This window comes from Ambystoma mexicanum, chromosome 2p (assembly GCF_040938575.1).
Source record: "Ambystoma mexicanum isolate Mex_15411 chromosome 2p, UKY_AmexF1_1, whole genome shotgun sequence".
Taxonomy (NCBI): Eukaryota; Metazoa; Chordata; class Amphibia; order Caudata; family Ambystomatidae; genus Ambystoma; species Ambystoma mexicanum.
This window is the reverse complement of record NC_090923.1, coordinates 1,416,492,550-1,416,516,282: the sequence shown is the minus strand read 5'-3', so window position 1 is coordinate 1,416,516,282 and position 23,733 is coordinate 1,416,492,550. Positions and strand designations below refer to the sequence as shown.

Sequence of the window (23,733 nt, the reverse complement as noted above, 5' to 3'; positions counted from 1 at the left end):
CGCAGGAACTGGCCAATGAGACTGATGGCAGTGACACATGGTAAGCTTGAACATTCGAATACATTCTATGCGTTTTCTTACACAATTTACATGAGCGCCCAATGCTGGTGCACTTGTTTTCCGTTGCACTCTAGCAGCATTAGTTCAGTTATGGCATAGGGCCTTGGAGTACATTCTTCTCGGGGAAACATACAACATAAAACCCGGGACACTTCTACCATTTGCGCATAGTTAAGGGGATATGGGTGTTTCAACCAGAATGCCGCATTAACACATTCTGCCATCTTCATGGAATTTACATATTTTATCAAAAGGTCATGGAGAAAAGAGTTTTATCACAGGCAGTTTGCATATTGGTATTTAGGGGCTCTACTTTTGTCGGGGGACCATTTTACAGTTCTTTTCCACCCCGGCCCTGCTGACCGGGTCATACTGTGGACAGTGATACACTGCGGAAGGTGAATATTAGTGTTTGTTTCTAGCACTAGCTCATGTCCGTCTGCTCGTGGGAACGGGCTCTCGGCTGATCTGCTAGGGAGCTGCGGCCTTAGGGGCAAGTGAGAACTCTCCAAGGGTGGGGGCCGTGCTGCGGCGCACAGGGGCTCATGTCATTCTGGTTTCACAAAATGGTTTCCAGTGCCTAGCTTAATACAGCACGTTTGGTCAATGTGTCAGCCAGTGGTTCACCCGCCACCTGGGCCCTTTTGGCAGGGGGGGGACCCCTGACGAGCCATGGACTCCACAAGGGGGGGACTGCAGGGGAGGCGGGTCTCTTGGACCTATCCTCCCATACACCCTGGACCAAGACAGTGCCATTTAAGTAGACATTATGGTCTTGGAATGGAAGATGGCCAGGAAGGCCTCCCACTGGGTGCCACCATTAATGTGAGAAGAGAGAACAGAGACCGTATGTGGGTTTCCATGGGCCTAGAGGGAACGACAAAGTATGTCTGTAAGGGTCTGTCTGGAGGAAGCACTGGTATAGGTATCGGTGACAGGGAGGTCTGGGTTGGAGAACAGGATGTCCGTTTAGCTTCTTCCTGCCAGACTTGGTGAGGGATAGGTTAGTCGATAGAAAAGCAGTTAGAAAAGATGGGTGTGACGGAGCAGCATAGGGGGGGTGTAGGGAGGAAAGGAGCACAAGGAGGGGGAGGTTGTGCAGGTGGGCGGGAGGAGGCAGACAGGAGGGAAGCACAGGGGGGACACGAAAGGGAGGGGGGCACAACAAACGAGAACAGACCTACAAATCTGATGCCGTACAGAACCATCAGCAAAGAACACAGCACAACAGGGAACCTAGAAGTAGAGCATGTAGATGTAGTACACAACCGAGAACCTGGAAGTAAAGAATGCAGATGCAATACAGGACCATAAGCAGCAGGGAACCTAAAAGTGAAGAATGCAGGCAATTGCAATCTGATGCCACAAACTGTTGATCGCAACACAATATCAAGAACCGTAGAGAGCAGACAATTGGTCGTCCAGGCACAGAACACAACAGAAACCTAGATGAAGAATGCAGGCAATGCAAAGTAATGCCAGAAACAGTGGACCACGAGACTCTGCCAGAATAGTACACAATAGTTCAAAAAGGAAGGGCTGAGATGCGAGAGGAAGTAAAGGAAATGCAGGGGGGGGGGGGGCGGGCACACAATCTGATGCGGGGACCTACAATGCGAAGGAGCACATGCAGCTAGGGAACCAAGGCAGCCCACATGCCCTGAGTTGAAAGAGTGCACAAAGAGTGGAGACGCAAGCGCGTGGTGGATGGGAGGATCGGTTGCAGGGGGAGCAATGCGTATGCAAGAGAGGGAAGGGGCCAAGGTCAGGAGGGCTGCGTGGAGTGAAGAGAAGCTAACACTCCCCGAACCTTCTTAACTTGTGGCCGCAGACATGAGGGTGTAGTAGTCCACGCTCAGTCTGCGCTGCTACCCCATCGCCGCCAAACACTTTCATTGCTCAACACTGTGGCCTTGTCCTGCGAGGGCTTTGCTGCAGAGGGTCCATACTTTGGTTCTTATAGGCACGGAAGTGTGGACCAGCGAAGCGTGCTACATATAATCGGGCAGAATCTCCTGCACACCTGCGTTGCTCACTCCACCCCCCACCCCCTTCCCCCCGGCGGCGTTGTCCTTCAAGGGCTTTCCCGCAGAGGGTGTGAAAACACTCGGATTACCCTTTCCCACAAGGGGAAGGAGGCTATGTATTTGAGCACAGCACAATACAACACCCCCAGATTCGACTTAGCCTGCAGCAGTCAACCTGCTGTGATCAGGTATGTGCTACCACGGCGGACACTGGCAGACATCACTGGAGCTGTCCTTAGCCTCTAGCCCTTAGGGGCTGACACGGCAGGGGGTGTCTTGGTTGGCCAATTTCAAAGGGCCGCCAAACCGTTGTTTGTTGGCCCTCCCACCGTGCTCCAAGGAAGTAACCGGGACAAAGGGAGCGGGGGCACACACAGCGCCGCGAGAATAAAACTTTTAAAAATGCACAACTTACTGTGCCATTGAGCACCTGTCCTAGTCCCAGCACCGGAGAGGTTGGCATTGGCTGATGGTGGGGATGGCCTGTGGGCCAGAGGGGAAAAAGCACATGTTCGTACATGCTTTCCTGCTGTCTGAGCAGGGGTTTGGGCCCTGAGTCAGAACAGGTCCAAACAGGAATTGCCCTTTTCTTCATCTCTTCGCACGACTGGGCGAGAGACTCTAAGAGCAGAAAGGAAGAGGCAGTGGTAAGAAGGTGGGTGGTGCTTAGGTCAGGTGACCTAGACCCACTTGCACCTGCTCACCAACTGCAGATACCTTGTAGACGAAGATGTGCCGCCAACGGGGCCACGCACTTCATAAAAACATTTGAGCCGACTTCAGGCTGAAAGGCAGTGCCTTGAACTGGTAGCGCTGACCTTGAACTATGAATCGTAGGAACTTGCAGTGTTTGTTGTGAATGGGGATGTGGAAGTAGGCGTCCTCCAGATCCAATGATGTCAATCTCCTTGTTCCAGCTGGGCAAGCACGTGTTGCAATGTGACCATTCAGGACTTTTGGGACTAATACTTGAGATGACACTGATCCAGGATCGGCCTCCAATGCCCCGCTTTTCTTTTGAACCAGAAAGCATCTGGAATATACTCTGGAGCCCTGGAGGCGCTGGGGGACAGGTTCTATTGCACCCTTCTGTAACATGGCCTGCAACTCCTGTCACCGAATCAAAGGGGTACGATGTGTGCCCCTGTCCGAGAGCATCCAGCACCCATCTGTCCATGGTGATCTTTACCCATGTGCTGACTGTTGGGGAGAATTTTCATTTTTAGTGCTCAATTCTAGAGTCCCTGCTCTTTTGCTGGACTTTAGGGCTTTTTAATTTTAACCTTGAAGTGAGTGGGACTTTTTTTTGTTTTCTTTTTTTTTTTTTCTCACTATCCTGTGTTTTGGCCTGATTTGGTTTCCTTGGTTTTTGGAGTCTGACAAACTCCATAGGCATCTACCTTTTTTGTATGGTGACACACTGCACCTTTAGTGCAGTGTCAGAGAAATCCTTTAGGTGTAAATCTTTTCTTGCGTGAACTACCGTTCCCAAGAATAGTAAAGTGAAATTGACTTCACTTACCCTTTTCGGTTTGTAGAGCCAGCCCACACCATCTTATGTGGAGTGCTGGCGGCTCTAGTTACTCGTGTAACATTTTTTGTTACCCTCACTACTTTAAATGGCTGGTGGCAGTGGTTTTAATTTTCCTACCAATGTGATTTTCTACCGCAGGCTGAACCCTCAGCTGCAGTATAGCACTCATGGGTGACCATTGTCAAAATGGTCCTGGTCGTCTTTTTCGGCATTTTTTGTGCTTTCTTTTTTTTCTTGGGTTTTACTGTGCGCCAAGCCAGGTTTGAGCCCTTTGTTCGTTTTTCAGTCCTGAAAACTGGCTCCAGTGTGCTTGGAAGCGCAAGAAGTGAGGGAGGTTCCTGAAACTCTCCTGTCCTTTATCTCTAGGAATGCCTGAATGCAACCAGTCCTGATTGGCTGGCTGTCCTAAAAGGACAGCCACCCTGCTGTGATTGACAGCCTAGTCTGGGCATAAATGGGAGAAACCTGCTTAAAAGGTGAGGGTTTAGGGACTAGAGGCAGAGTTGACCCCTGGGAAGAACACCCAACGTATAAACCGTGAACGAAGCTTGTTGCATTGTCTTGGACCTTTGAACTGCCCGGTGAAGCCCTGCTGCTGTGCCGAGACTCCTCTGATTGGAGAGAATTTCCGGAAGGGATGACTTCTTACCTTGGGTTAGTAGGACCAATTTACCCCGAGACTAACTCCACCGGACCATCTACCAAGACTGCCTTTACTACTTTGCTGTTGCAGGAACCGAGTGCCATCGGTCGAGAAATCCGTAGTCCAGTGCAAAGTCTGCGATCCAGCCAGAAGCACCTGGAGTCTCCTAAGGACCTTCCGGAAGCAGGACTACCAGAGCTCAAGTCCCCTCACTGAGTACAGGACTCAAGAAGCCCAACAGGTATCCAAAATCCATGGTGGTGCGTTTTACGGCGTGCTGAAACCACAAAGTGCCACTGATCCGAAAAGAGCCCGTAGCTGCTGACGACCTCCAACCTACTGCCACAGGAGTCCTTCAGACGTCCTCCCTCTTGTGCCCACGACTAAGACTCAGGAACCAAGGATCTGCATCGCTGCAACAGGACCAAATCCAGCTGAACCCCTCGTCTTTAAACCAGAGGTACTGTTCAGACTTTTCGTACGTACCTCAGTGTGATTGCAACTCTGCTTTCCACAACTCTGCTTTCCAGAGTGCAGGGCAGGGAAGGGGAGGTGGGGGCAGCAATTATTGCCAAGAACAGCCTTAAACTTTTCAAGGTATCTGTAGGATTCAGCGGGTGCGAAGCCCTACGCCTCAAATTGATTTTTTCACCCAACAATTGCCTTAACTTGATAGCTATCTACAGACCACCGTCATTGGTCTCAGACTTCTCACTGGAACTCTGCTCTCACTTAAACACATTGAGATCCGTCAACGTGTCATCGGTCGATATGGTAGACTTGAACTTCTGGCGAGGCAATAAGGACAAAGGGGCTATAGCGCTGGAAAAAGCTTTGAATAATCTTGACTTCATAGTTCTATCCCACTACCCCTCAGGGAAACCAGTTAGACTGGCTGTGTGGTCACATTTAATTACAAAACTGTAGCACCACTCCCTGCATTTGGAGTGACCATCATCTGATATCGGCTAACCTAAAACTGCCCTGTTATGCACATAAGCATAACCCTCACATTAAGGTAGCAATCAGACTTTAAAAATTTAAATGAACTACAGCTCAAGCCCTGCTTGGACAAAATTCTGTGCTCCTTTCAGGATCACGACTCATGTGTCGAATTGCTAGACAAATATAATAAACACTTATTTGAGTTAGTAGAATTCGTGGCACCGCTTACCACTAAGCTAACTAGGAGAAATAGCAACAGCCAAAAATGGTATACACCAGAGCTTCTTGTATTGAAGAAGGAAAAACGGACTTTGGAAAGAAAATGGATCACAGATAAATCGGCAGATGGTAAAGCAAGCTGGAAAAGGAAGGTTATGGAATATAAAGACAATCAAGTCAGCTAAGGCTAACTTCTTCAACGCAGAAATCGAGCTTGCTGACAATAATACAAGCAAACTCTTCAACATCTTGAAGAGTATTGAAAAACCTGCATCTCTTACCCCCCCCACCCCCCATTCACGCCATCTGAGGAGGACTGTAATACGGTGCTTAATGCATTTCAAGCCAAAACGGAAAAGGAGAGACAAAACATTATCAAGGCCAGAACTTCTTCTAATCGGGAGACCTGCCCCATAGAAGTGAAGGTATCTGTCAGAGAGCAGCTCTTTAAATTCGACCCCATCTCGGAGGCAGATATGTTAGAGGTGCTGAATAGCATGAAACCTACCACTTGCGCAGAAAATATCCTGCCTCCTGGTATCATTCTCCAACACAGATATTTTTGCTCCCATCCTCCGGAGAATAGTGAATGCTTTGTTTCAAGAGGGCATGGTGCCTAAAGATCTGAAGAAAGTCACCATCACCCCACTTGTTAAAAAAGCGGGCCTAGATCCTAAAGATCCCGCGAACCTTCGTCCCATAACCAACTCAAACTTTGTTCTCAAACTGTTAGATAAGGTAGCAACACAGCAACTCCAATACTTTGTAGAGAACCAGGAGATTCTGCACCAGCAACCATCTGGCTTCGGAGCATTCCACAGCACTGAAACAGCCATGCTGGATTTGCAGAATCAGATGCTGACTTTTTGGATGAAAACAAGTTGGGTATGTTGATGCTCCTTAACCTTAGTGCTGCATTTGATCTGGTGGACCACCACCTTCTCATCAAGGCGCTTAGAGAGAATGTTGGTTGCTCGGAGGAAGCCATTGACTGGCTCCTGTCCTTTCTTTCCAACCGCCAAGCGAGAGTCCCCTGGGGTAGCAGTTTCTCCGACCCATGTGACATCCTATTCGGAGTACCTCAAGGGGCCAGCTTATCACCAATGCTGTTTAACATATATATGCGCACATTGTGTAGCCTACTGGTGAAAGCCGGAGTGTCGTTTACAAATTACGCAGACACCCAACTCATATTGGAGTTTGGGGGGGGGGGGTAGGAATCATGCCACGGACAGTGAAGTGATCACTAGGGTTTATAAGATAATAGACTGGATGCAGGCCAACTGGATGTGCCTGAACGACTCAAAAACCGAACTGATGCTGTTTTGCTCCAGTCGTCAGCTGGAAAAACTGGGGGCAGAGTACAACTCATTCCAAATTAAGAGTGCCACTATTCAAGTGGCCTCCAAGGTGAAGACTCTGGGTATGATGGTCAACTTCGTGATCGACTCTCATGCCCAGACCAGTTTCCTCCAAAAAAACACAGCGTACTATCTCAGGCTTATGAAAGCTATCAAACCACTGCTTAATGAGGGAAATAGGGCAACGATAGCCAGAGCCATTATCCTCTCACGGCTCGACTACGGGAATGCCTTGCTGTTGGGGACCTCATCCAAGGATCTATCCAGCTGTCGGGTGATCCAGAACAACGCGGTTAGGCTAGTGAAAAATCTGAAGAGGAAAGACCATGTTACTGAAGACTGTAATTGCTGGGGAAAGGTTTTGTCTAGACTTCATTGCACGATTTAAGTATACTAGCATGCCGTGAGAACCTGTTTAACCTTTGTCCTTTTTAAAATTTCCTTTATAAATATAGGATATATAAATGCCATTACTGTCCTTGTGAATGAAGTCACCTCTGTGTGTGGCAAGTGTGTAAAAAGCATCTCTAAAGAGTATCTACTAAGTTTATGCTGATTCTGGAATAATATTTTAAAGTATATTTGTTGCATACCTTGCCCTTTTTAAAGAACGCTTATTTAAAAATTGAATACCTGAAACCTTGAGTAGAAGTGTTACTTGGCTACTTCCCTTTGTGAATTTCATTGCTACAGCTCACACTTAACCCCTCTTGAAATTGGTCTGGCTGCTCAGTCACACTACCAATTTGTGTAGTACAGCCCTATACCAAAAATGGGTTACCTAATAACAAGTAGACAAGTGTGTAGTCTGTTACTACATCAGTTCTTGCCTAACTCGCTTTGCTAGCTGGCCTCCCACTTAGGTGGGGGCCCAAAGACACGGCTGTTCAGGCCTGCTTGGAGGTCGTAGCTCTGTCCTGCGTGCGGCAGGCGCCGCGGTCCTCCACTGCCTTGAGAGCGCCTCCTGTACGCTTTGTAAGTGGAACAACGTGAAGGCTACCGTGTTATAACCCTTGGAAGATCTTCCTGGCTTCGCTCTGGAAGAGCAAGACGACGATCCTCACTGCTGCGAAGTTCCCAGGGAACGGCCTTCTTTGTCTAGTCTTTATTGCCTGAAAAGACTAGACTGCCTTTCCCGCAAGATTCTCCACGTCAAACGGCATAACCAGCACCTTAGTCTGAACGTCCTGGCAGAAGTGTTGTTAACCAACCTTGACTTGGGGACACCCTGTTCCCCATCTGGCAGAAACCTATGTCCACTAAAACCGTGATGGCGTGATCCAAGGCCACTTCCTCTTCCTGAAAGAGTTCTAGGGCCTCAACCACCTTGTCTCTGGGCAGGAAGTCGAGAATAGGGCCCATCTTCAACCATAGTTCCCGGTCAGATCGGGCCAAAATGGCTATGGCGTTTGCTGCTTTGATGGTAGAGACTGCTGTATAAATTATCCTCTTGCCCATTGCTTGCAGCTTCTTCCCCCTCCTGGACCGCAGGTACCATGGCTGCCAGTGACTAGTTCGCCAAGCGTTTCCTTGCTGTGGGCGAGGGCTGAGAACTAAAGCACCTGGCAGCTGAATCTGGCACCCTGTACTTCACCATCATGGGGTCTGCATGGATTTGCAAGCTCATGAATATTCCCCAGTCGGGCTGGGAGTCCTCGTTAAAGAAAAATCAGTTTCATTTCTGAACTGTCTTTCTCCTAACAACCAATCACTGAGCTCTGGGTCATCCTGCCCCAGTCAATGACTGCACTCTACCTAAGCCCCTCCTCCGGCAGCCATCTTCAGATGTTTACCACATGTTCAAGTGTTGGGAGTTCTTGTGCTTAGCTGGCAAGCTTTTACTGTGCTTTTCACTTTTTGGACCCCCTGTCGCCTCCTCAAGATCCTCTCTGCCGGACGAGATTGGCTCATTCCATGCAATGATCTCCAGAGCTTCGGAGCTCTTCCAGCTCGCTCCTGAGGAGGAGGGCTTCTTATACCAGCGCTGCAAGGCGAAGAGAGTCCATACTGTCAGTCCCACTCTTGGATGATATTTGGGACGAAGGACTGGTGCTCATGAAGAACACTTCCACTACACCAGCAAAGCGGGACTGCTTCGAGAAGAAATATAGGCTCCTGGACTCTGCTTGCGGCCCAACCGGCACCCGACTCTGTGGTATCCACAGCAGCCAAGAAGTTGTTGTCTGGTTCTTCAGCAGCTTTCTACCCCACCCCCTGACAACGGGAAGAAATTGGATGCTATGGGGTGGCGAGTTATCTACTCTGCACTGATGACAATCAAAGCCCCCAATGCCCTGGCTATTGTAGCACACTATGACCGGGAGATGTGGTTCAAGGTTGCACCGCTGCTAGACTTCCTCACCAACAAGAGGTCAGAAGCAGTGGAGATTCTGCAAGAGGGTGCGATGGTGTGGTGAGATGGTGTTGGACCACGCCATCAGTGGCCACAGACATCACTGACACGGGTTTCCGTCAGATGGGCAACAGCGTTTGCCTTTGTTGCCATGGCTGGCTGAAGGCCACAATCTTTCGACAGGAGGTCCAGACAAGTGTTTTGGAGTTGCCCTTTGACGGAGACAATCTGTTCGGAAAGGCTGTAGATGAGTCTCTACAAGCCATCAAGGCGGACACGAAGACGGCATGTGCCTTGGGCATGTTACAACAGCGACTGCTGTCTTTTCGGTCCTCAGGAGGCAAGCCGTCCTGTTAAGGGTTACGGCGGGGGCTCTTTGTACTGCCAACCCTCCCGATCCTCGGGCCAGGAGACCAACAGGGGCCGCTCCAAGATGGTCGTCGTCGGCCAGGACCCGCATATAGCCCGTCTACCTTCAAGCAAGAATGAACTAGGAGGGGAGGGGGAGGGGGGGGGGGCACCTGTGCAACCCAGTGGGAGGCTGCTGTTTGGCAAACTTCACCGTGTGGAAGACCATCTCCACCAACTGTTGGGTGCTGGGCGCTCTCGCACACGGACACTCGCATCCCAACGGAAGTGTCCTCAAATACCACCTGTGGCCCGGCAGGAAAACCACATTCCTCAGATGCTGTTGGAGGTTCGGGCCATGCTAAAGAAAGGGGGATGGAGCTAGTTCCAAAGCGACTCTGGGGCTCTGGAGTTTATTCAAGGTACTTTCTCGTTTGAAAGAAGGGCTGGAGGCCCATTCTCAACCTACTACGCCTAAACACGTACATAAAGTCTGAAAAGTTCCGGGTGGTCACTCTTCAACACGTGCTCGGGCAGCTAGAAGAGGGAGACTTTGTCGTTGGACCTGGGGGATGCGTACTTTCACAAGGGACACTGCTAGTTTCTATGCTTCGCAATACCAATGCAAGGCCCTTCCTTCGGACTGAAGTCGGCGCCAAGAGTCTACACCAGGTGCCTGGCGCTGGTGGCAGCCCATCTGCGACAAGGGATCCAAGTCTACCCTTACTTGGACGACTGGCTCATCCCGGCCAGCTCAAGGAGCATCGCCGTCGACCACACAGCAAGGACCGTCCACCTACAGACGGATCTGGGGTTCTCTGTAAATTACGCAAAGTCCTGCTTGACAACAACTCAGGACGCTCTGTTCCTGGGATCCCAGCTCAACAGGGTCATGCCTAGCATTGCCGCCGGAGGAGAGGGTGGCAGCCATACTGGGCAAGGTGCAACGGCTGCTCGCTCCTGAAGATCGCCACAGTGAGGGCCATCAAGTCTCTGCTCGGCAGGATGTCATCATGCATTTATCTCATCTGACTCTGCAGGTTACGGATGCGCCCACTACAGGAGTTCCTCGACGTCCCTTGGATTCAGGTGTCTGGAAGCTTCCAGGACAAATCGCTTGCAACAAGGTGGTCTGTCGGGTGATGAGGTGGTGGGGCGTGCGCTCTCATTTGACCGGAGGCGCAGATTTCCAGGCCCAACAGCACCAGGAGACGGTAATGACTGACAATTCCCTGGAAGGATGGGGAGCCCACATCAGAAGTCTGCACGCCAGAGGCCTGTGGCTGCCGGAGGAGAAGATGTTGCACATCAACTTTCTGGAGCTACGGGCAGTGTTTTCGGCTCTCCAATCATTCCTGCCGTCCCTCAAGGGCAAGGTGGTTCGGGTCTTCAGACAATACCACCACAATGTTTTACATGAGGAAACAGGGACACCAGGTCCCCAGCACTCTCCAAAGAGGCACAGGATTTATGGCATTGGGCTGTCGCCCAGGGGATGCTCCTCATCCCATTTCATCTGGCGGGAGTAAAGAACACGGTTGCCGACTCTCGAGTTTTGCTCTTGCTAGGAGTGGGATCTTCGGCAGGACCTAGTGGAGAACCTGTTCCTCAAATGGGGCAATCCCCAGATCGACTTGTTTGCGATGGCGACGAACACCAAGTGCCGGAGGTTTGCCAGCAGGTTTCCCCAGCAGGGGGGGGCATGAAGCACGCATTCTCATTCCCTTGAGGGCTTTTCTGTATGCGTTCCCTCTGTTGCTGTTAATTCGAGTCATAGTCAATGCGAACGGTGCCGGATGATTCTTGTTGCACCGGCGTGGCCGAGGGAGATCTGGTTCCCGGACCTTCTCAGCATGTCAGCGTCACCACCAGTCAAGCTGCCAGTGGTCGCGGATCTTCTCGCCAGGGAAGGAGGCGCCATTCGTCACCACGATTCAGGGTCTCTGAACCTGAAGGCCTGGCTCTTGCAGCACTAGAATTCGGTGGCTTCGATCTTCCGGCAGACTACAAGGAAGTTTGCGGCAAGGCTAGAGCATTGTCTACTTTGAAATGCTATGGACTCAAGTGGAAGAGATTTGCTATTTGGTGCCGTTCCCAGAAGATCAACCCACTGAGGGTCAAGGCCCCTCAGGTGCTTCCATATTTGCTGTTGGCCAAATCGGGACTGGCCCACGCCTCCATCTGGCGGCTATCTCACACTACACCAGATCCCCAGGACGACAATACTCGTTGTTGCACTGTTTGGTCAAGGAATTCGTCAAGGGACTATTCAGCTGGTGATGGCTCCGGACCCGGCGTGGGAGCTCAATGTGGTGCTTACTAGGCTCATCTGTTCGAGCCTATGCATTCTGCACCATTCAAGTTTTTCTCGTGGAAAACCGCTCTTCTCATGGCCATCACCGTTGCAAGAGTGGGGGCAGATTCAGACCCTATTGTGTAAACCACCTTAATTGACTTTCCACGAGACGCGGGTGGTACTGCGGACGCACCCCTCCTTTATGGCCAAGGTAACACCAGTCTCATCTAAATGAGCCCTTGGTGTTACCTGTATTTTCTTTCCGACGCCTTTGTCGCCGGCTGAAAGGACTTTGCACTTGCTGGACGTGGCTAGAGCGCTGAAGTTTTATGTGGCCCGCACTAAGTTTCCGGAAACCTCTCAGCTCTTTGTGAACCATGGGAAGGCCCTGTCCAAGGCTTCCATTTCCAGGTGGCTCTCAGGCTGTATCACCCACTGTCACCGGTTGGCAAACCGACTGCTCCCTGGCTGTCCGAGAGCCTACTCTACCAGACCGTTCGCTGCTACAACAGTGTTCTGTCTGGTTTGCCCCTGCTGGATATCTGCAGGGCTACTATGTGGAGGTCGACGCACACCTTCACCAAGTTCTACTGCGTCGACAGGGATTCCAGGGAGGAGTCCAGAGTTGGCCAGGCAGTGCTGCGCAACCTGTTCGCTTGAAGGGTGAGGAGGTAAGAGATGCTTATGTTGAGCCTTGCCACCTCCTGCGCTTGTGCATGTGTACTGCTATGTATTCTTTATTCATGAGCATGTGAATCCATGTCAGACCGCACGCTGGAGAAGGAACAAGTTACTTGTAACTGTTCTCCAGTATGGGTCTGGCATGGATTCACATGCGAACCCTCCCGTCTACACCTCTGCGGCTATTCTCTTGGTCCTACTGCCACTTTGCGTGCTACCAAATCTGAAGATGGCTGCCAGAGGGGCTTAGGTAGAGGGCAGTTTTTGGCTTGAGGTAGTATGACCCAAAGCTCAATGGTTGGTTGTTAGAAGAAACACAGTTCGGAAATTAAACGGATTCCCAGCCTGATGACTGGGAATATTCATGAGCATGTGAATCCATGCCAGACCCATGCTGGAACAGTTACAGGTAAGTAACTTGTTCCTTTTTCTCCAATCTGTTCCTCCTCGTCAGAGCCATACTTGGATTTTTCATTAGAGCTAGGCCTTCCTCCCAGGTGTCGTCCAGGAAGTGAATGGCCATGTTTATCTTTCTTCTCGACTCACGCAGCTGGTACAGGAATCCCTCATCAGGGACCACCTGAAACAGTTCAGAGGCCCTTCACATGACAGAATGAAAGGGTCGAACTTCATCTGGTGGGGAGGCCCTATGGGGCTAGTCCCTGTGTGGCGTTTCTCAGTCGGACGTGATCGGCTTTGGTGCTGGTAGCCATGTGTGGATCCGGGGCTCCAGGTGGGGTCTTCGCACAACAAGGTGGTGGAGTCGGATGATGCCATGGACCAGCTCCCCCTTTGGGCTTGCACTTCATCAGGGGAGAGTTCAACCTCTGAGGCTCTGGCGTCTCCCCTGGAGGTGTAGGTCCTGGTGAAGGCATAGTTTGCTGGATTTCAGTGACCAGTGTGTGCAGGGTCGTTGGAATGTACAGCGACACATCCCTAGGTGTAGGGATGAAAGGGGCCACCGGAGTGGGGTCTGGGCTGACTCATCTTCTCTTGCGATGGATCATAAAAAAGGAAAAAGTGTCGCTATGCCAAAGATAAAAAGCTAAAGTGGGGGTCCTTTAATTCCTAGACCTCCCTTGAGTGGCTCTATATGTGGGCAATAAATGCTGGGTTTAATTATTTAGGAAAATTAATCCTTTTAGTACAATGTACAGTCGTGAGACATTTTTCACATAACAAACATTTTTTAATATATATAGTATAATATGAATCAAGCATTAGACAAGTAAACAATCAACAAAGAACTTATAAACACAGAACGAACAACAAAACTTTTTCGTGAGTCTTCAAACATAAAAAGCAGATTGATGCGGTGTGGCACACACCTAAATTCGATCTGTTATTTCGTCACAGAAGGAAATGCATTAAAGTCAAAACCGATAGTGTCCTAAAAACAACAAATATGGAAAGCAATAAGAATTTGGAGGCATGCAAAAATGTAACCGGAAATACGGTTGATGTTGGCAGCAGAGTGGTAGGGCCTGGGTATGTCTATCTGTCCTACCAGGGTCTCGGGGATCCACAGGAACAGTCCGAGTGTGCGGGGTCCTAATGGAAAGAGGGGGGGGGGAGGAAAGGGGATGTGAGGGGGCTGGCTCGAATCCCACATGTGGATAACGAGAGATCACGGGATGAACTGGTGTGTTGGATAGATAACCTACACGGAGGAGTAGACAGTGGGTACGGGTGGGTGGATATTCAGCAGGTGTCTGTTTAGAACTGGGGAGTGTTAAGTTCATTTAGACCATGTTCACAGGAATCCAAACGATGGATCCATCTGGCTTCTAATGCAAGAAGTCTGGTTTGCACGTTAGTACCTGATTCGACCCTTTCTAGTACCCACCACAGGAGGTCATCTGGTGTATGTCGATGCTCTAAGTAATGTGTTACCAACGGTGATGTAGTGAGCTTACATCAGATCCTAGAACGATGTTCGGATATGCGGGTCCCCACTTTTCGTGTGGTCTGACCTACATACCTGTGACCACAGGGGCATTGAACACAATAGATCACCTTGCTGCTCTTACAGTTCGTATCGTGTTTCAAAGTCCATGGTCTCCCATTAATGAGGAAAGACTTGGTTTTCATGGTAAATTTACATACTGAGCATGATCCACACGGGAAATGCCCAGTAATTTTGCGTAAATTCCATGGTCCAGTGGTAAGAACGTCCCGTGTGTGAACAGAATGTACTAAGTGTTCTCTAATGTTCCTCCCTCTCTTAGAGGCAAATCTAGGAAGCGGTTCCTCTGGTAACATTAGCCTCACTATGGGCCAGAATTTTTGAATAGATCTTTTGATTTGAAATGAGTTAGGACCATGTGTGGTGACACATGTGATCCTGTCTTCAGTTACCTGTTCTCGTAATGGCTCAGGTGTCACGAGACTGTCTCGATTGGTGAACCTGGCCCTTTTCTGGGCATTGGATACCAGTTTTTTAGGATATCCTCTCTGGTGAAGTCTTTCCGTCAGTTGATCCGAATGTGTATGATAATCCAGTAGCGAAGTGCAGATCTGCCCCAGATCCTCCCCATTCGTTATTTTTGCAGTAACCGTCGTGTGGATCATTCTCTCCCTCGTTGGTACTGCTCTGGCCTATCCGGAGCAGCTCACTGGTCCACATACAGGTCGTTCCACCGGAGGGACTGTGTGGTGTACAAATGGTGCAGTCGCACTGTGAGACTACACAAGACTTGTCTGCTTGATATGCAATAACCCACCTTTTTGGTATAGGTCTGTACTACACAAGTTGGTAGTGTGACTTCAGCCACGCCTATCTCGAGGGGTAAATATGAGCTGTAGTTTAAGTTATACATATTTATTTACACATCAGTTTTAGTTAAGCATTCTTAAAGGCAATTGTTTAACAGTCCAGCAAACTTTGGAATCACTTTACAAAGTCAATATAGTTGGTGAATACTCTTTGGGCATGCTAATACATTTCACCTACACCCTCAAGTGACTACAATAACAAGGATAGTATTGCATTTAACTTAAATACCAGGATACTTTTTAGACTCTTGGATTCCGGATGGAAGTGTTGGGGGGGGGGGGGGGCGGGGGGGAGGTCAGAACATAGTTTCTTCAAACGTGTTGACAGTTTGAATCCTCTAATAAAATCTAGGTAAGCCTTTCCCAGCTGTGTTCAACAAATTACAACCAATGAGGGGACAAGCAATTCCAGAGCCAATAGATTCAGAAGAGTGCCTTTAAGGAGCCAGGGCAGCCAAGTCAATTGGACCAAGTCAATAGTTCTTATTCACTTCTTCTTGGATAAAGTGTTTCACAAAGTCAGTTCATGAAAATCACAGAAGGAACACAAGCTGTGAGATGAACTCCAAGTTAAGCGAATGCACTTCTCAAGTCAGAAAGCGTGATTTATGGCAATAAGGTAAATCCCCCCCCCAATTCCTCACAGTACCTCTGGTTTGAAGAAAGTGTTCCAGCTGGATTCCACCTTTCTACAGCCAAGCAGAACTTTGTTCCTCGGGAATCAGTCGTGCGGACAAGAGGGAGGATGTCTGGTGGACTCCCGCGCAGTTCTTGGGAGAGCACTTAGCTACACATTGTCTTAGATTCAGCAGCTCTTTGTGGTTTCAGCACCTTTCAAACAGCACTGATGGAGAACAATTTTCCCCGGTTGGACGTTCCTTGCTCCTTCAGTCCTGAACTCTGAGGGGACCTGGTTCGGGATTTCCTGCTTCTGGAGGGTTCTTCGGAGGCTCTTGGAGCCTTTGGCAGGATGCATTCCGCAGAAGTCCTTGCCCTCTGTAATGGACACTCATGGCATTGGGCTTCTGCAGCACTGGAGAGGCACAGCAAGTCGGGGGTTGCAACAAAGTGGAGTTCGTTTTGGGGACAAGTTGGTCCCACCAGCCCAAGGGGAGAAGTTGTTCCATCCGGAGCTTCTGTCGATTTTGAAAAAGGTCATCAGCACAGTAGCAGTGCTTCACCGGGCATTCCAAGGTCCAGGTGGTTGCAGCAGACTTCTCTTCACGATTTTGTCTTTGGATGTTTCTTCCAGGGTTCGACTCTGCCTGTGGTCCCAAGAAACTCACCTTTTAAAGCTTGTTCTCAATCATTCACCGCCCTAGTCTGTCAATCACCCAGTAGGCTGGCTGTCCTTCCATCAGGACTGGTTTCGCTCAGGCACACCTAGAGACAAAACGGGGAAGTTTCGGGACCCTCCCTCACCTTTCCAGACACTCAAACCTGGGTGGGGGCGGGGCTTCATGGCTGAAGCCCTCCAAAGGCAAAATGCACAGAGGACTCGAACCTGAGTAAAACCCCAGAAAACTCACGGGAAGTGGCAGAAAAAGACTGGGGCCATTTTGGGAAAAATTGTCACCCTTGGGTGCTGTACTGCAGCTGAGAAATTTCGACGGGGACGCCACCCAGCCGTAGGGACTCTGGTATCCTTCTCTGCGGTTCCCAGGTGTGACCAGTGGGGAAGTTCTGCCTGGAATACAGGTGGGCAATGTTCAAGACTGGGCAACTGGGGTAAGTAACCCCCCACCACCCTGTATGCCTGCATCCCCTCTGTATCTCTCCTCACCTTGTTGTTAATTCAGGTGTGCTCTCCGTCCTGCCTTCTTGGCAGGGGCACGTTGTCATTTGTGGGCGAATGCGATCTAGTTACTTCACTGATGCCGGCCCGCTTTGAGTCTTTCAGGTAGGTCTTATTGCTGTTGTATATTGTTCTTGCATGCCTTTCTTGGTTTAATAAATGTCTTTTTGTCTTCCTTGGGTGCACGGAAGGCCAATGTGGTGCATTGGCTGAGATTAGGTCTCGCCGGTATATGATGGCGTATTAGAGCGCTTTGATGAGGTAAGTAGGCGCTATGCGCAGTGCTATGATGCCTTGCCTAACCTGTTGTCTTTTCTTTCCCATAGATCGCGGTGCTCACCCGGTGTATGAAATCCCAAGGCGATGCTGGTCGAGGGGCGACTTGCAAGGTAAGCTTTTCGGCAGAGTTCGTTATGTTGTAAAAGTGTCTAATGTCTTGTATCTTTTTTTGCAGATCCGTGGGTCTGGGAGACGTGCTGATCCTAGGATGCTGTTCGCTGGAGCTGTGGGCAGCTAACAATGAAAATTACAGGTAAGCTGCTGCTGCTAACGATGTCCTTTTGTCTCTTTACAGATGCTGTTCTTCCGAGGTTCGCAGGTACAGCTGAACACGATGAGCGTCACGTTGCAGTATTGCAAAGTAACGCGAAGCGTGTTATCCAAGTCAGGCGTGGTTTAAATAGCTTCAAGAAAATAGTCCAGGTAAAGTAGCTCCTAGGGTACCACATCCAAAACACTATACCGCATAGCTTGGTTCCAAGGAGCCAAGCTATTTGGATGCTTCCATGTTGGCTGGCACTTGAAATAAAGTAGTTCCCTAAACACAAGTCTTTATTAAGTATGAGCCTTGCACCAAAGGTGCCAGGACTGGCCCCAAGAGGGCCTAGGCAAAGGATGCCTACGTTTGTTGGAGGCCCGAGCCTTGCCAGGGGGGTTTCTGGATGTGGGGCGTGACAAAATCAGTCTGCAGATACATGGCACAAAGGTAGTAAAAAGGAAACTGCCACCAGCCATTCAAGTTAGTCTAACAGTTACGTGAGAAGTGGGCTAAGGCCCCCCCAGCACTCCACATAGGGTGGTGTATGCTGGACCCCAAAATGAAAAGCTAATTAAGATAAAAGCGATCTCACTATTCTTGGTAACGGTAGTTCACCCAAGAAAATGTATTTCAACATTGCAAGAAGTACCAGAGACTTCTCAGTGGCACTGCACAGAGCGTGCTGTGCATCACTATCCAAAAAGCAGAAGCCTATGGAGTTTACCAGACTCAAGTTAACAGTTAGAAATCCAAGTCAGAAAGTACCACTCACTCAGGAGGCTAAAAAAAAGAGATCCCAGATTCTAGCACAAGAGCTGAGGGTCTCTAAGGTGAAAGGGAATTGGCACAGAAACTGAACATTCTCCTTAGCAGTTCCTGAGGTGAAAGGCAAGTCGCCCACTGGAAACTGAAGTAACCGAACCTGAAGATCACCAGAGACGCCAGCAGACCCTTCACATCACTCAAAAACGACCACTGCTGTCCTGACCCCGTTTTCTACTTGACATAGGAGCTCCGTAAGAGGACTCATTCACTTTGGCTGGTGGTACCAACTAGCCCTGAGACGAACTACAAATTGAGCCATCGCCTGAGGTGCTGTGCCTCTCCAGAGCTGCAGACTATGAATGCCAGGAGACCTCTGACCCATTTCAAGTGCAATGTCTTTGCAAGGCCGAATCCATCCAAATCTTTGATCCGCTCCAGGTGAACCGCCAGAGACACGCTCCAACTTATCTAAGGCCCCTCACCAGAGTGCAGGAAATGGACCGGACCACTGTCCTTTTGTGTGGAGCTGATAAAAAGGTGCCAAATCGCAGACTGAAACAGGAGGCTAGAGACCCTTGACAGGAATTTCTTCAGAGACTGCCGCTGAGACATCCCATTCAAAGTATTCCTTTTGTCACCAGACCGTGGTATCTGGGGACCGGGACCATCACTGCTACAAAGAGAATCTAGCTACGAACATTTCTTCTAACATAAGGTACTGTGGGGTTAAATTGAACCAAGAAGTTGCTCCAGAGGGGAGTGCATGAAGAGGTATACAGGGAGTCCACTACCCCTGACCTAAGATGCCAGCTTGTGTCTTTTGGGGAGTCCTTTTGCAGGGTCTCCATTGTTTTTCTTGAAGTGACTTACCTTAGAGACTGAAAGTATCCTTATTATTTTTTGTTTATTTTTTTGCTGTTCTACTACTTTCGTAAGACTGAACTCCACCCGAACTGACTTTTTTGTGCTGCGGATTGGACTTTAAAAGCATTTGTCCGAAAGGTGTCTCTAGAATGTTAAACTAGCTCTGCTACTGTATGATTAACCTTTTTCCTTCCTACAAGACGTTCTATGGTTTTTTTAACTAAATACTATTACTGCATACCTTTGTCCATACGCGATTGCGCAACATTACCGATAATACGGTATAACGGTCATTACTGTCACTCTAACAATTGTAACCGCGAGCAAGCGGGGACGCAGAGTACATGGGTGCTCTGGGGCATGGGCAACCCCCCTCCCGTGAATGGCCAGCTGTGTAAAAGTCCCTATACTTTAAATGGGAATATTTTGTTTTATTTTCCATGTGCTGGAACCCCCCCAAACCGCTGCCGAACTGCCCCCCCCCCCCCCCCCCTTCGCCCCAACCGGAAATCTGTGCCCCTGCGAGGTACCATTGAGGCAATGGCCTTTGAAAAGTATTAATTCCTCTATATGTTGGTTAGTGAATAAAGTATTTAACTTTTACTTTGTATAAATATAGTGTATATTTTAATATAACATTCTGTGTTTCTTTGGACTGTTGTATGTACTTACCTACAGTTCGCATCTTCCTCGGATGATCTGCTCTGCCGAGGTTCCTTGAGTAGTACAGACTGATATAAGAGTTGGAGACCTGTAAGCCAAAGGGATAGTTTTGTGAAGTCTTGCCTCAAGCTAACTTTAGCAAAACTCGCCTAACACTCCCCAACAAGGTTGACCCCTTTGAACCCTCCCACAGGGCTAGTACTAAAAATCCCTCATAACATCAGCCAATGCTACATTTTGTGTTCTCAGTCTAACACCACCGACATTGTGCATGGCGTAACTGCTAGACTGTAATGCAATATTATGCTGACCTGCTGATAGATAATTTATTGAAGTGGTTGGCATTAACATTACTAAAAGCCAAAATGTTCTGAAACTTGCATTCTCTTCTCTTCGTATGACTAACATTTCAAAACTTGTTCAATCTCCAGACACCCAAATATCCTACAGTTTTATAATTACTTCCATGACAAGAAGAGAATTTACCTGATGTTGGAGTTTGCAGCTCGGGGTGAGCTGTACAAAGAGCTGCAGAGGTGTGGCAGATTTGACGAACAAAGGAGTGCTACGGTACGTCTCGAGCAGCCTGCTATGTCACATCATAGGAGATTGTGAGGATGTTTCTTCCACACTGAATTATCTCTTGGTAAAATGGCCACATTTAATAACCTGTTACTTTGCTATAAACAGCTGAATTTTCATTATTGGAAGAGATACTGTTAGGACAGTTTTTCTGAAGTCCAACTAAGGGCTTAGTAAAATCATTCAACTGAAGCAGTACAAGACTCGACTCTTAGTATAAGGCTGTACCACCTGCGTTCATGGTAGCGTAGACAGAACAGCCAGGCTTATCTTAGGAACCTACATCACAAATGTTTTCTTCACATCTACGGTACTGTGGGGAGAAGGGGATGGCTTGGCTGATACTACCAGAATGTCGCTCCAGTGCATTGGAGTACACGGGTGTCCAGGGCAACATCCACTTTCCTCTGAGCCAACCCCCTTCTTGCGCCCCTTTAGCGAGTCCTTTTAACAAGGTTTCCAAAGTTGGTTAAGTTTTCTTGCATCTTTCTAGAGATTAGAAAGTATCCCCAGCGACTTCTGCTGCTTTTCAAGACTTTAAACCTCTCTGAATTGCCCTTTTAGCTAGGGTTGTGTTTTGTACTTTAAAATACTTGATGTACAGGGGAAACACCTCTAGAACCTGAAGCTCTACTAGGAAAACGCTAAGCAACTGTTTCCTTCTCAATAAATTCACCATTTTATGTGTATGGTGACTAAATACATTTATAGTATTACTTTGTGGGTGCACCTAATTACGATAGTACGGTAACTCCAGTAACAATTGTGCGCGTTCAGCATCTAACTACTGTTAGGGGAGTTAAGTCCTACTGGTAGTAGGACTTTAGTAGCTATCCCAGTGGTTTGTAGATTTCCAACTCTAATGTAAATCTGTACTAACTTGGAACCTTGGTAGGTTGGGAGAGCAGTTGGGCTTATCTTAAGATGTGAGCTGTAGGTAAGTACACTGAACCTTAGCTAGACATGCACATCAATAATTCTTATTTATATAAAATTATATATACGCTCAATCACTTTAAATACTTGAGAAGTTTACATTAACACTTTGGAATACTTGATACACTTGGGACGCTTTCACTTTTGTGTTCGTTCGCAATTACATTTGTAGCAACGTTAGGTAAAAGAGAATGTTATCTAATCGATTTATTACACGCACCTCCTGTTTTTAACCGCTCATACAGTAATACATTTACTCTGCAAACACATAGTAAAGACACTTTAAGGGAGGAAAAGGGTTATGTAACATTAGCCTGGTTCAAGGTGCTAGAGAGGGTTTCTTTGCGGAGCAAGTCTTTTGTCCAAAAACGCAACCCTAGCTAAAGGTAGTTCGGAGAGGGCTCAAGGACTTGGCAAGCAGGAGAATACGAAGAGTTCCATAGGATTTCTTCGTCATGTAGTACGTTAACAAGGGAGACCTTTAAAAGGACTCTGAAGGGACACAAGCAGCAGCTGCAGTCGGAGGTAAGAGGGTGCGACGTTGGACACCTCTAGGTGCACTCAAACACTCTGGAGCGACTTCTTGGAATCAGGTAAGCAATACCTTTTCCCCACAGTACCTTTAGGATTGAAGAAAATTTTGCTGCTGGATGGTCCGTGGTGGATTTTTCAGTCTGATGACTGAAGGCAGGACAATGGACGGGATCTCTCTGCAGCCGTCACGGGCGGACCTGCGGCACGACTTTTAGCAACTTATTGGTTCACTGTGGTTTGGTGCCTTTTCTGCAGCACCAAGAAAGGACAGATTGTCCAGTCAATCTTCTTCGCTTCCTGCACTCTGAGGGGGACTGGGCGAGTTGGATCAGATCACTGGAGGGTCCTTATGGGGTCAGCAAAGATTTGGACAGGTTCGGCCTTTCCACGACTATGCACTCGCAATGGGCAGCAGGTCTCATGGTATTGGGGTTCTGCAGCTCTGGAAACTCCTAGGATCTCGGGAGATGGCTGAAGTCAGTCTTGGGACTGGTTCCCACCAGCAAAACGCTAGGAGGAGTCCTGTTCAGAGCTCCTGTGTTGCATAGAAAACTGGGTCAGGGCAGCAGTTGTCACTTCACGGTGTTGCAAGGGGTCTGCAGGCGTCTCTGATTGTCTTCTTAGGTTACTTCTGTTTCCTGTGGTCGACCTTCACTCCAAAAGCCTCGCCTTTTATACAGTTCCAGCACACACTCCTCTGCAATCTCTCAGCCTTTTATGGAAAGGGGCGTTTGGCTGTCCAATCAGGACAGCCAGACTTCCTGTGGGAGCTGGTCATATTCAGGCTCTCTGGTGGACTCCTGCCCCACGCACCTCCTCCCCACGTCCCCCCCCCCTCCCTGCCCAGACACTGGAGCTTAGGCGGGGATACCCAAGGGTTCCGGCCAAAGGCGAAACGCACACACTGACTTCCCCCCTCCCAAGATGGCAGAAGGGCTAACAAAGAACAACCAAGCTAGCAATGGCGAAAGACACCAATTTGGTACTTGGGTGCTCCTATTGTGCACTCTCGAGGCTTTGGGCATAGCCTGCGGTATAAACGTTACACAATAGTTACTGCCACCAGTCATAACTAGAAGATTGTCTAAAGTCACAGGAGCAGAGGGGGGGGGGGGGTACAAGGTATCCCTTTGGCACTCCACTGAAGGTGGTGTGTGCCAATCTCTCAGACTAGAGTTTTGGGAGGGATACGAATTATCTCGCTATCCTTAAGAGTAGTTATTCGAGGCTATGGTAAATGATAGAGTAAAATAATCGTAATGGGGGTGCCTAATGGTCCCCAGCAACACGGCCCTTAAGGAACTGTGTGCTGCAGTAGTAAAACACAGAGCTATGGAGCAGACGGGCACAGTGCAGGTAGAATACAAGGATAGAGTTCCAAAAGACAGAACCCAGAAGAACGAATGAGTGGCTAAGGCTCCACTCATTCAGGATTGAAAGTGTTTTTTTGGTCACTTGTTGGGTGCTTATACAATTAGCAAAATTGTTTCTAAGCTCCCTCAGGGCAACAGGGTGGGGACAGGGGAAGGCAGACAATGAATTCCAACAAAGATAAATGAATTAATAGTACAAATAATGAGAATAAAAGGGAGGGGAGACAAATCTAAGTGCAGGGGGGGGTGGGTAAGGGATGGGTGCTGTGGTGCTCAGGGTGAAGTGCTGAGAAGAACGGAAGTGCAACCACCCGTGGGGAGGGTGAGCCTAGGTAAATGCAGTAGAAAGACCTCTGAGATGGGGATGAGATTTTGGGGGGGGTTCCAGGGCCCCAAGGAAACAAAAGGGCCCTGCACATCAGTCCTGCTACTGTATGATGA

At 48.8% G+C, this 23,733-nt stretch overlaps 1 protein-coding gene across 3 annotated transcripts in view; it reads left to right on the top strand.

The window, feature by feature from the left end:
- The window catches only part of LOC138567570 (aurora kinase B-like), a 160,032-nt gene that overhangs the window by 53,551 nt on the left and 82,748 nt on the right, over positions 1-23,733 (top strand). For all 3 annotated transcript variants that reach the window (XM_069645922.1, XM_069645923.1, XM_069645924.1), the window contains exon 6: positions 20,299-20,437. In XM_069645922.1, coding sequence (XP_069502023.1) covers positions 20,299-20,437 — 139 coding nt within the window. The remainder of the gene's footprint in view (positions 1-20,298; positions 20,438-23,733) is intronic.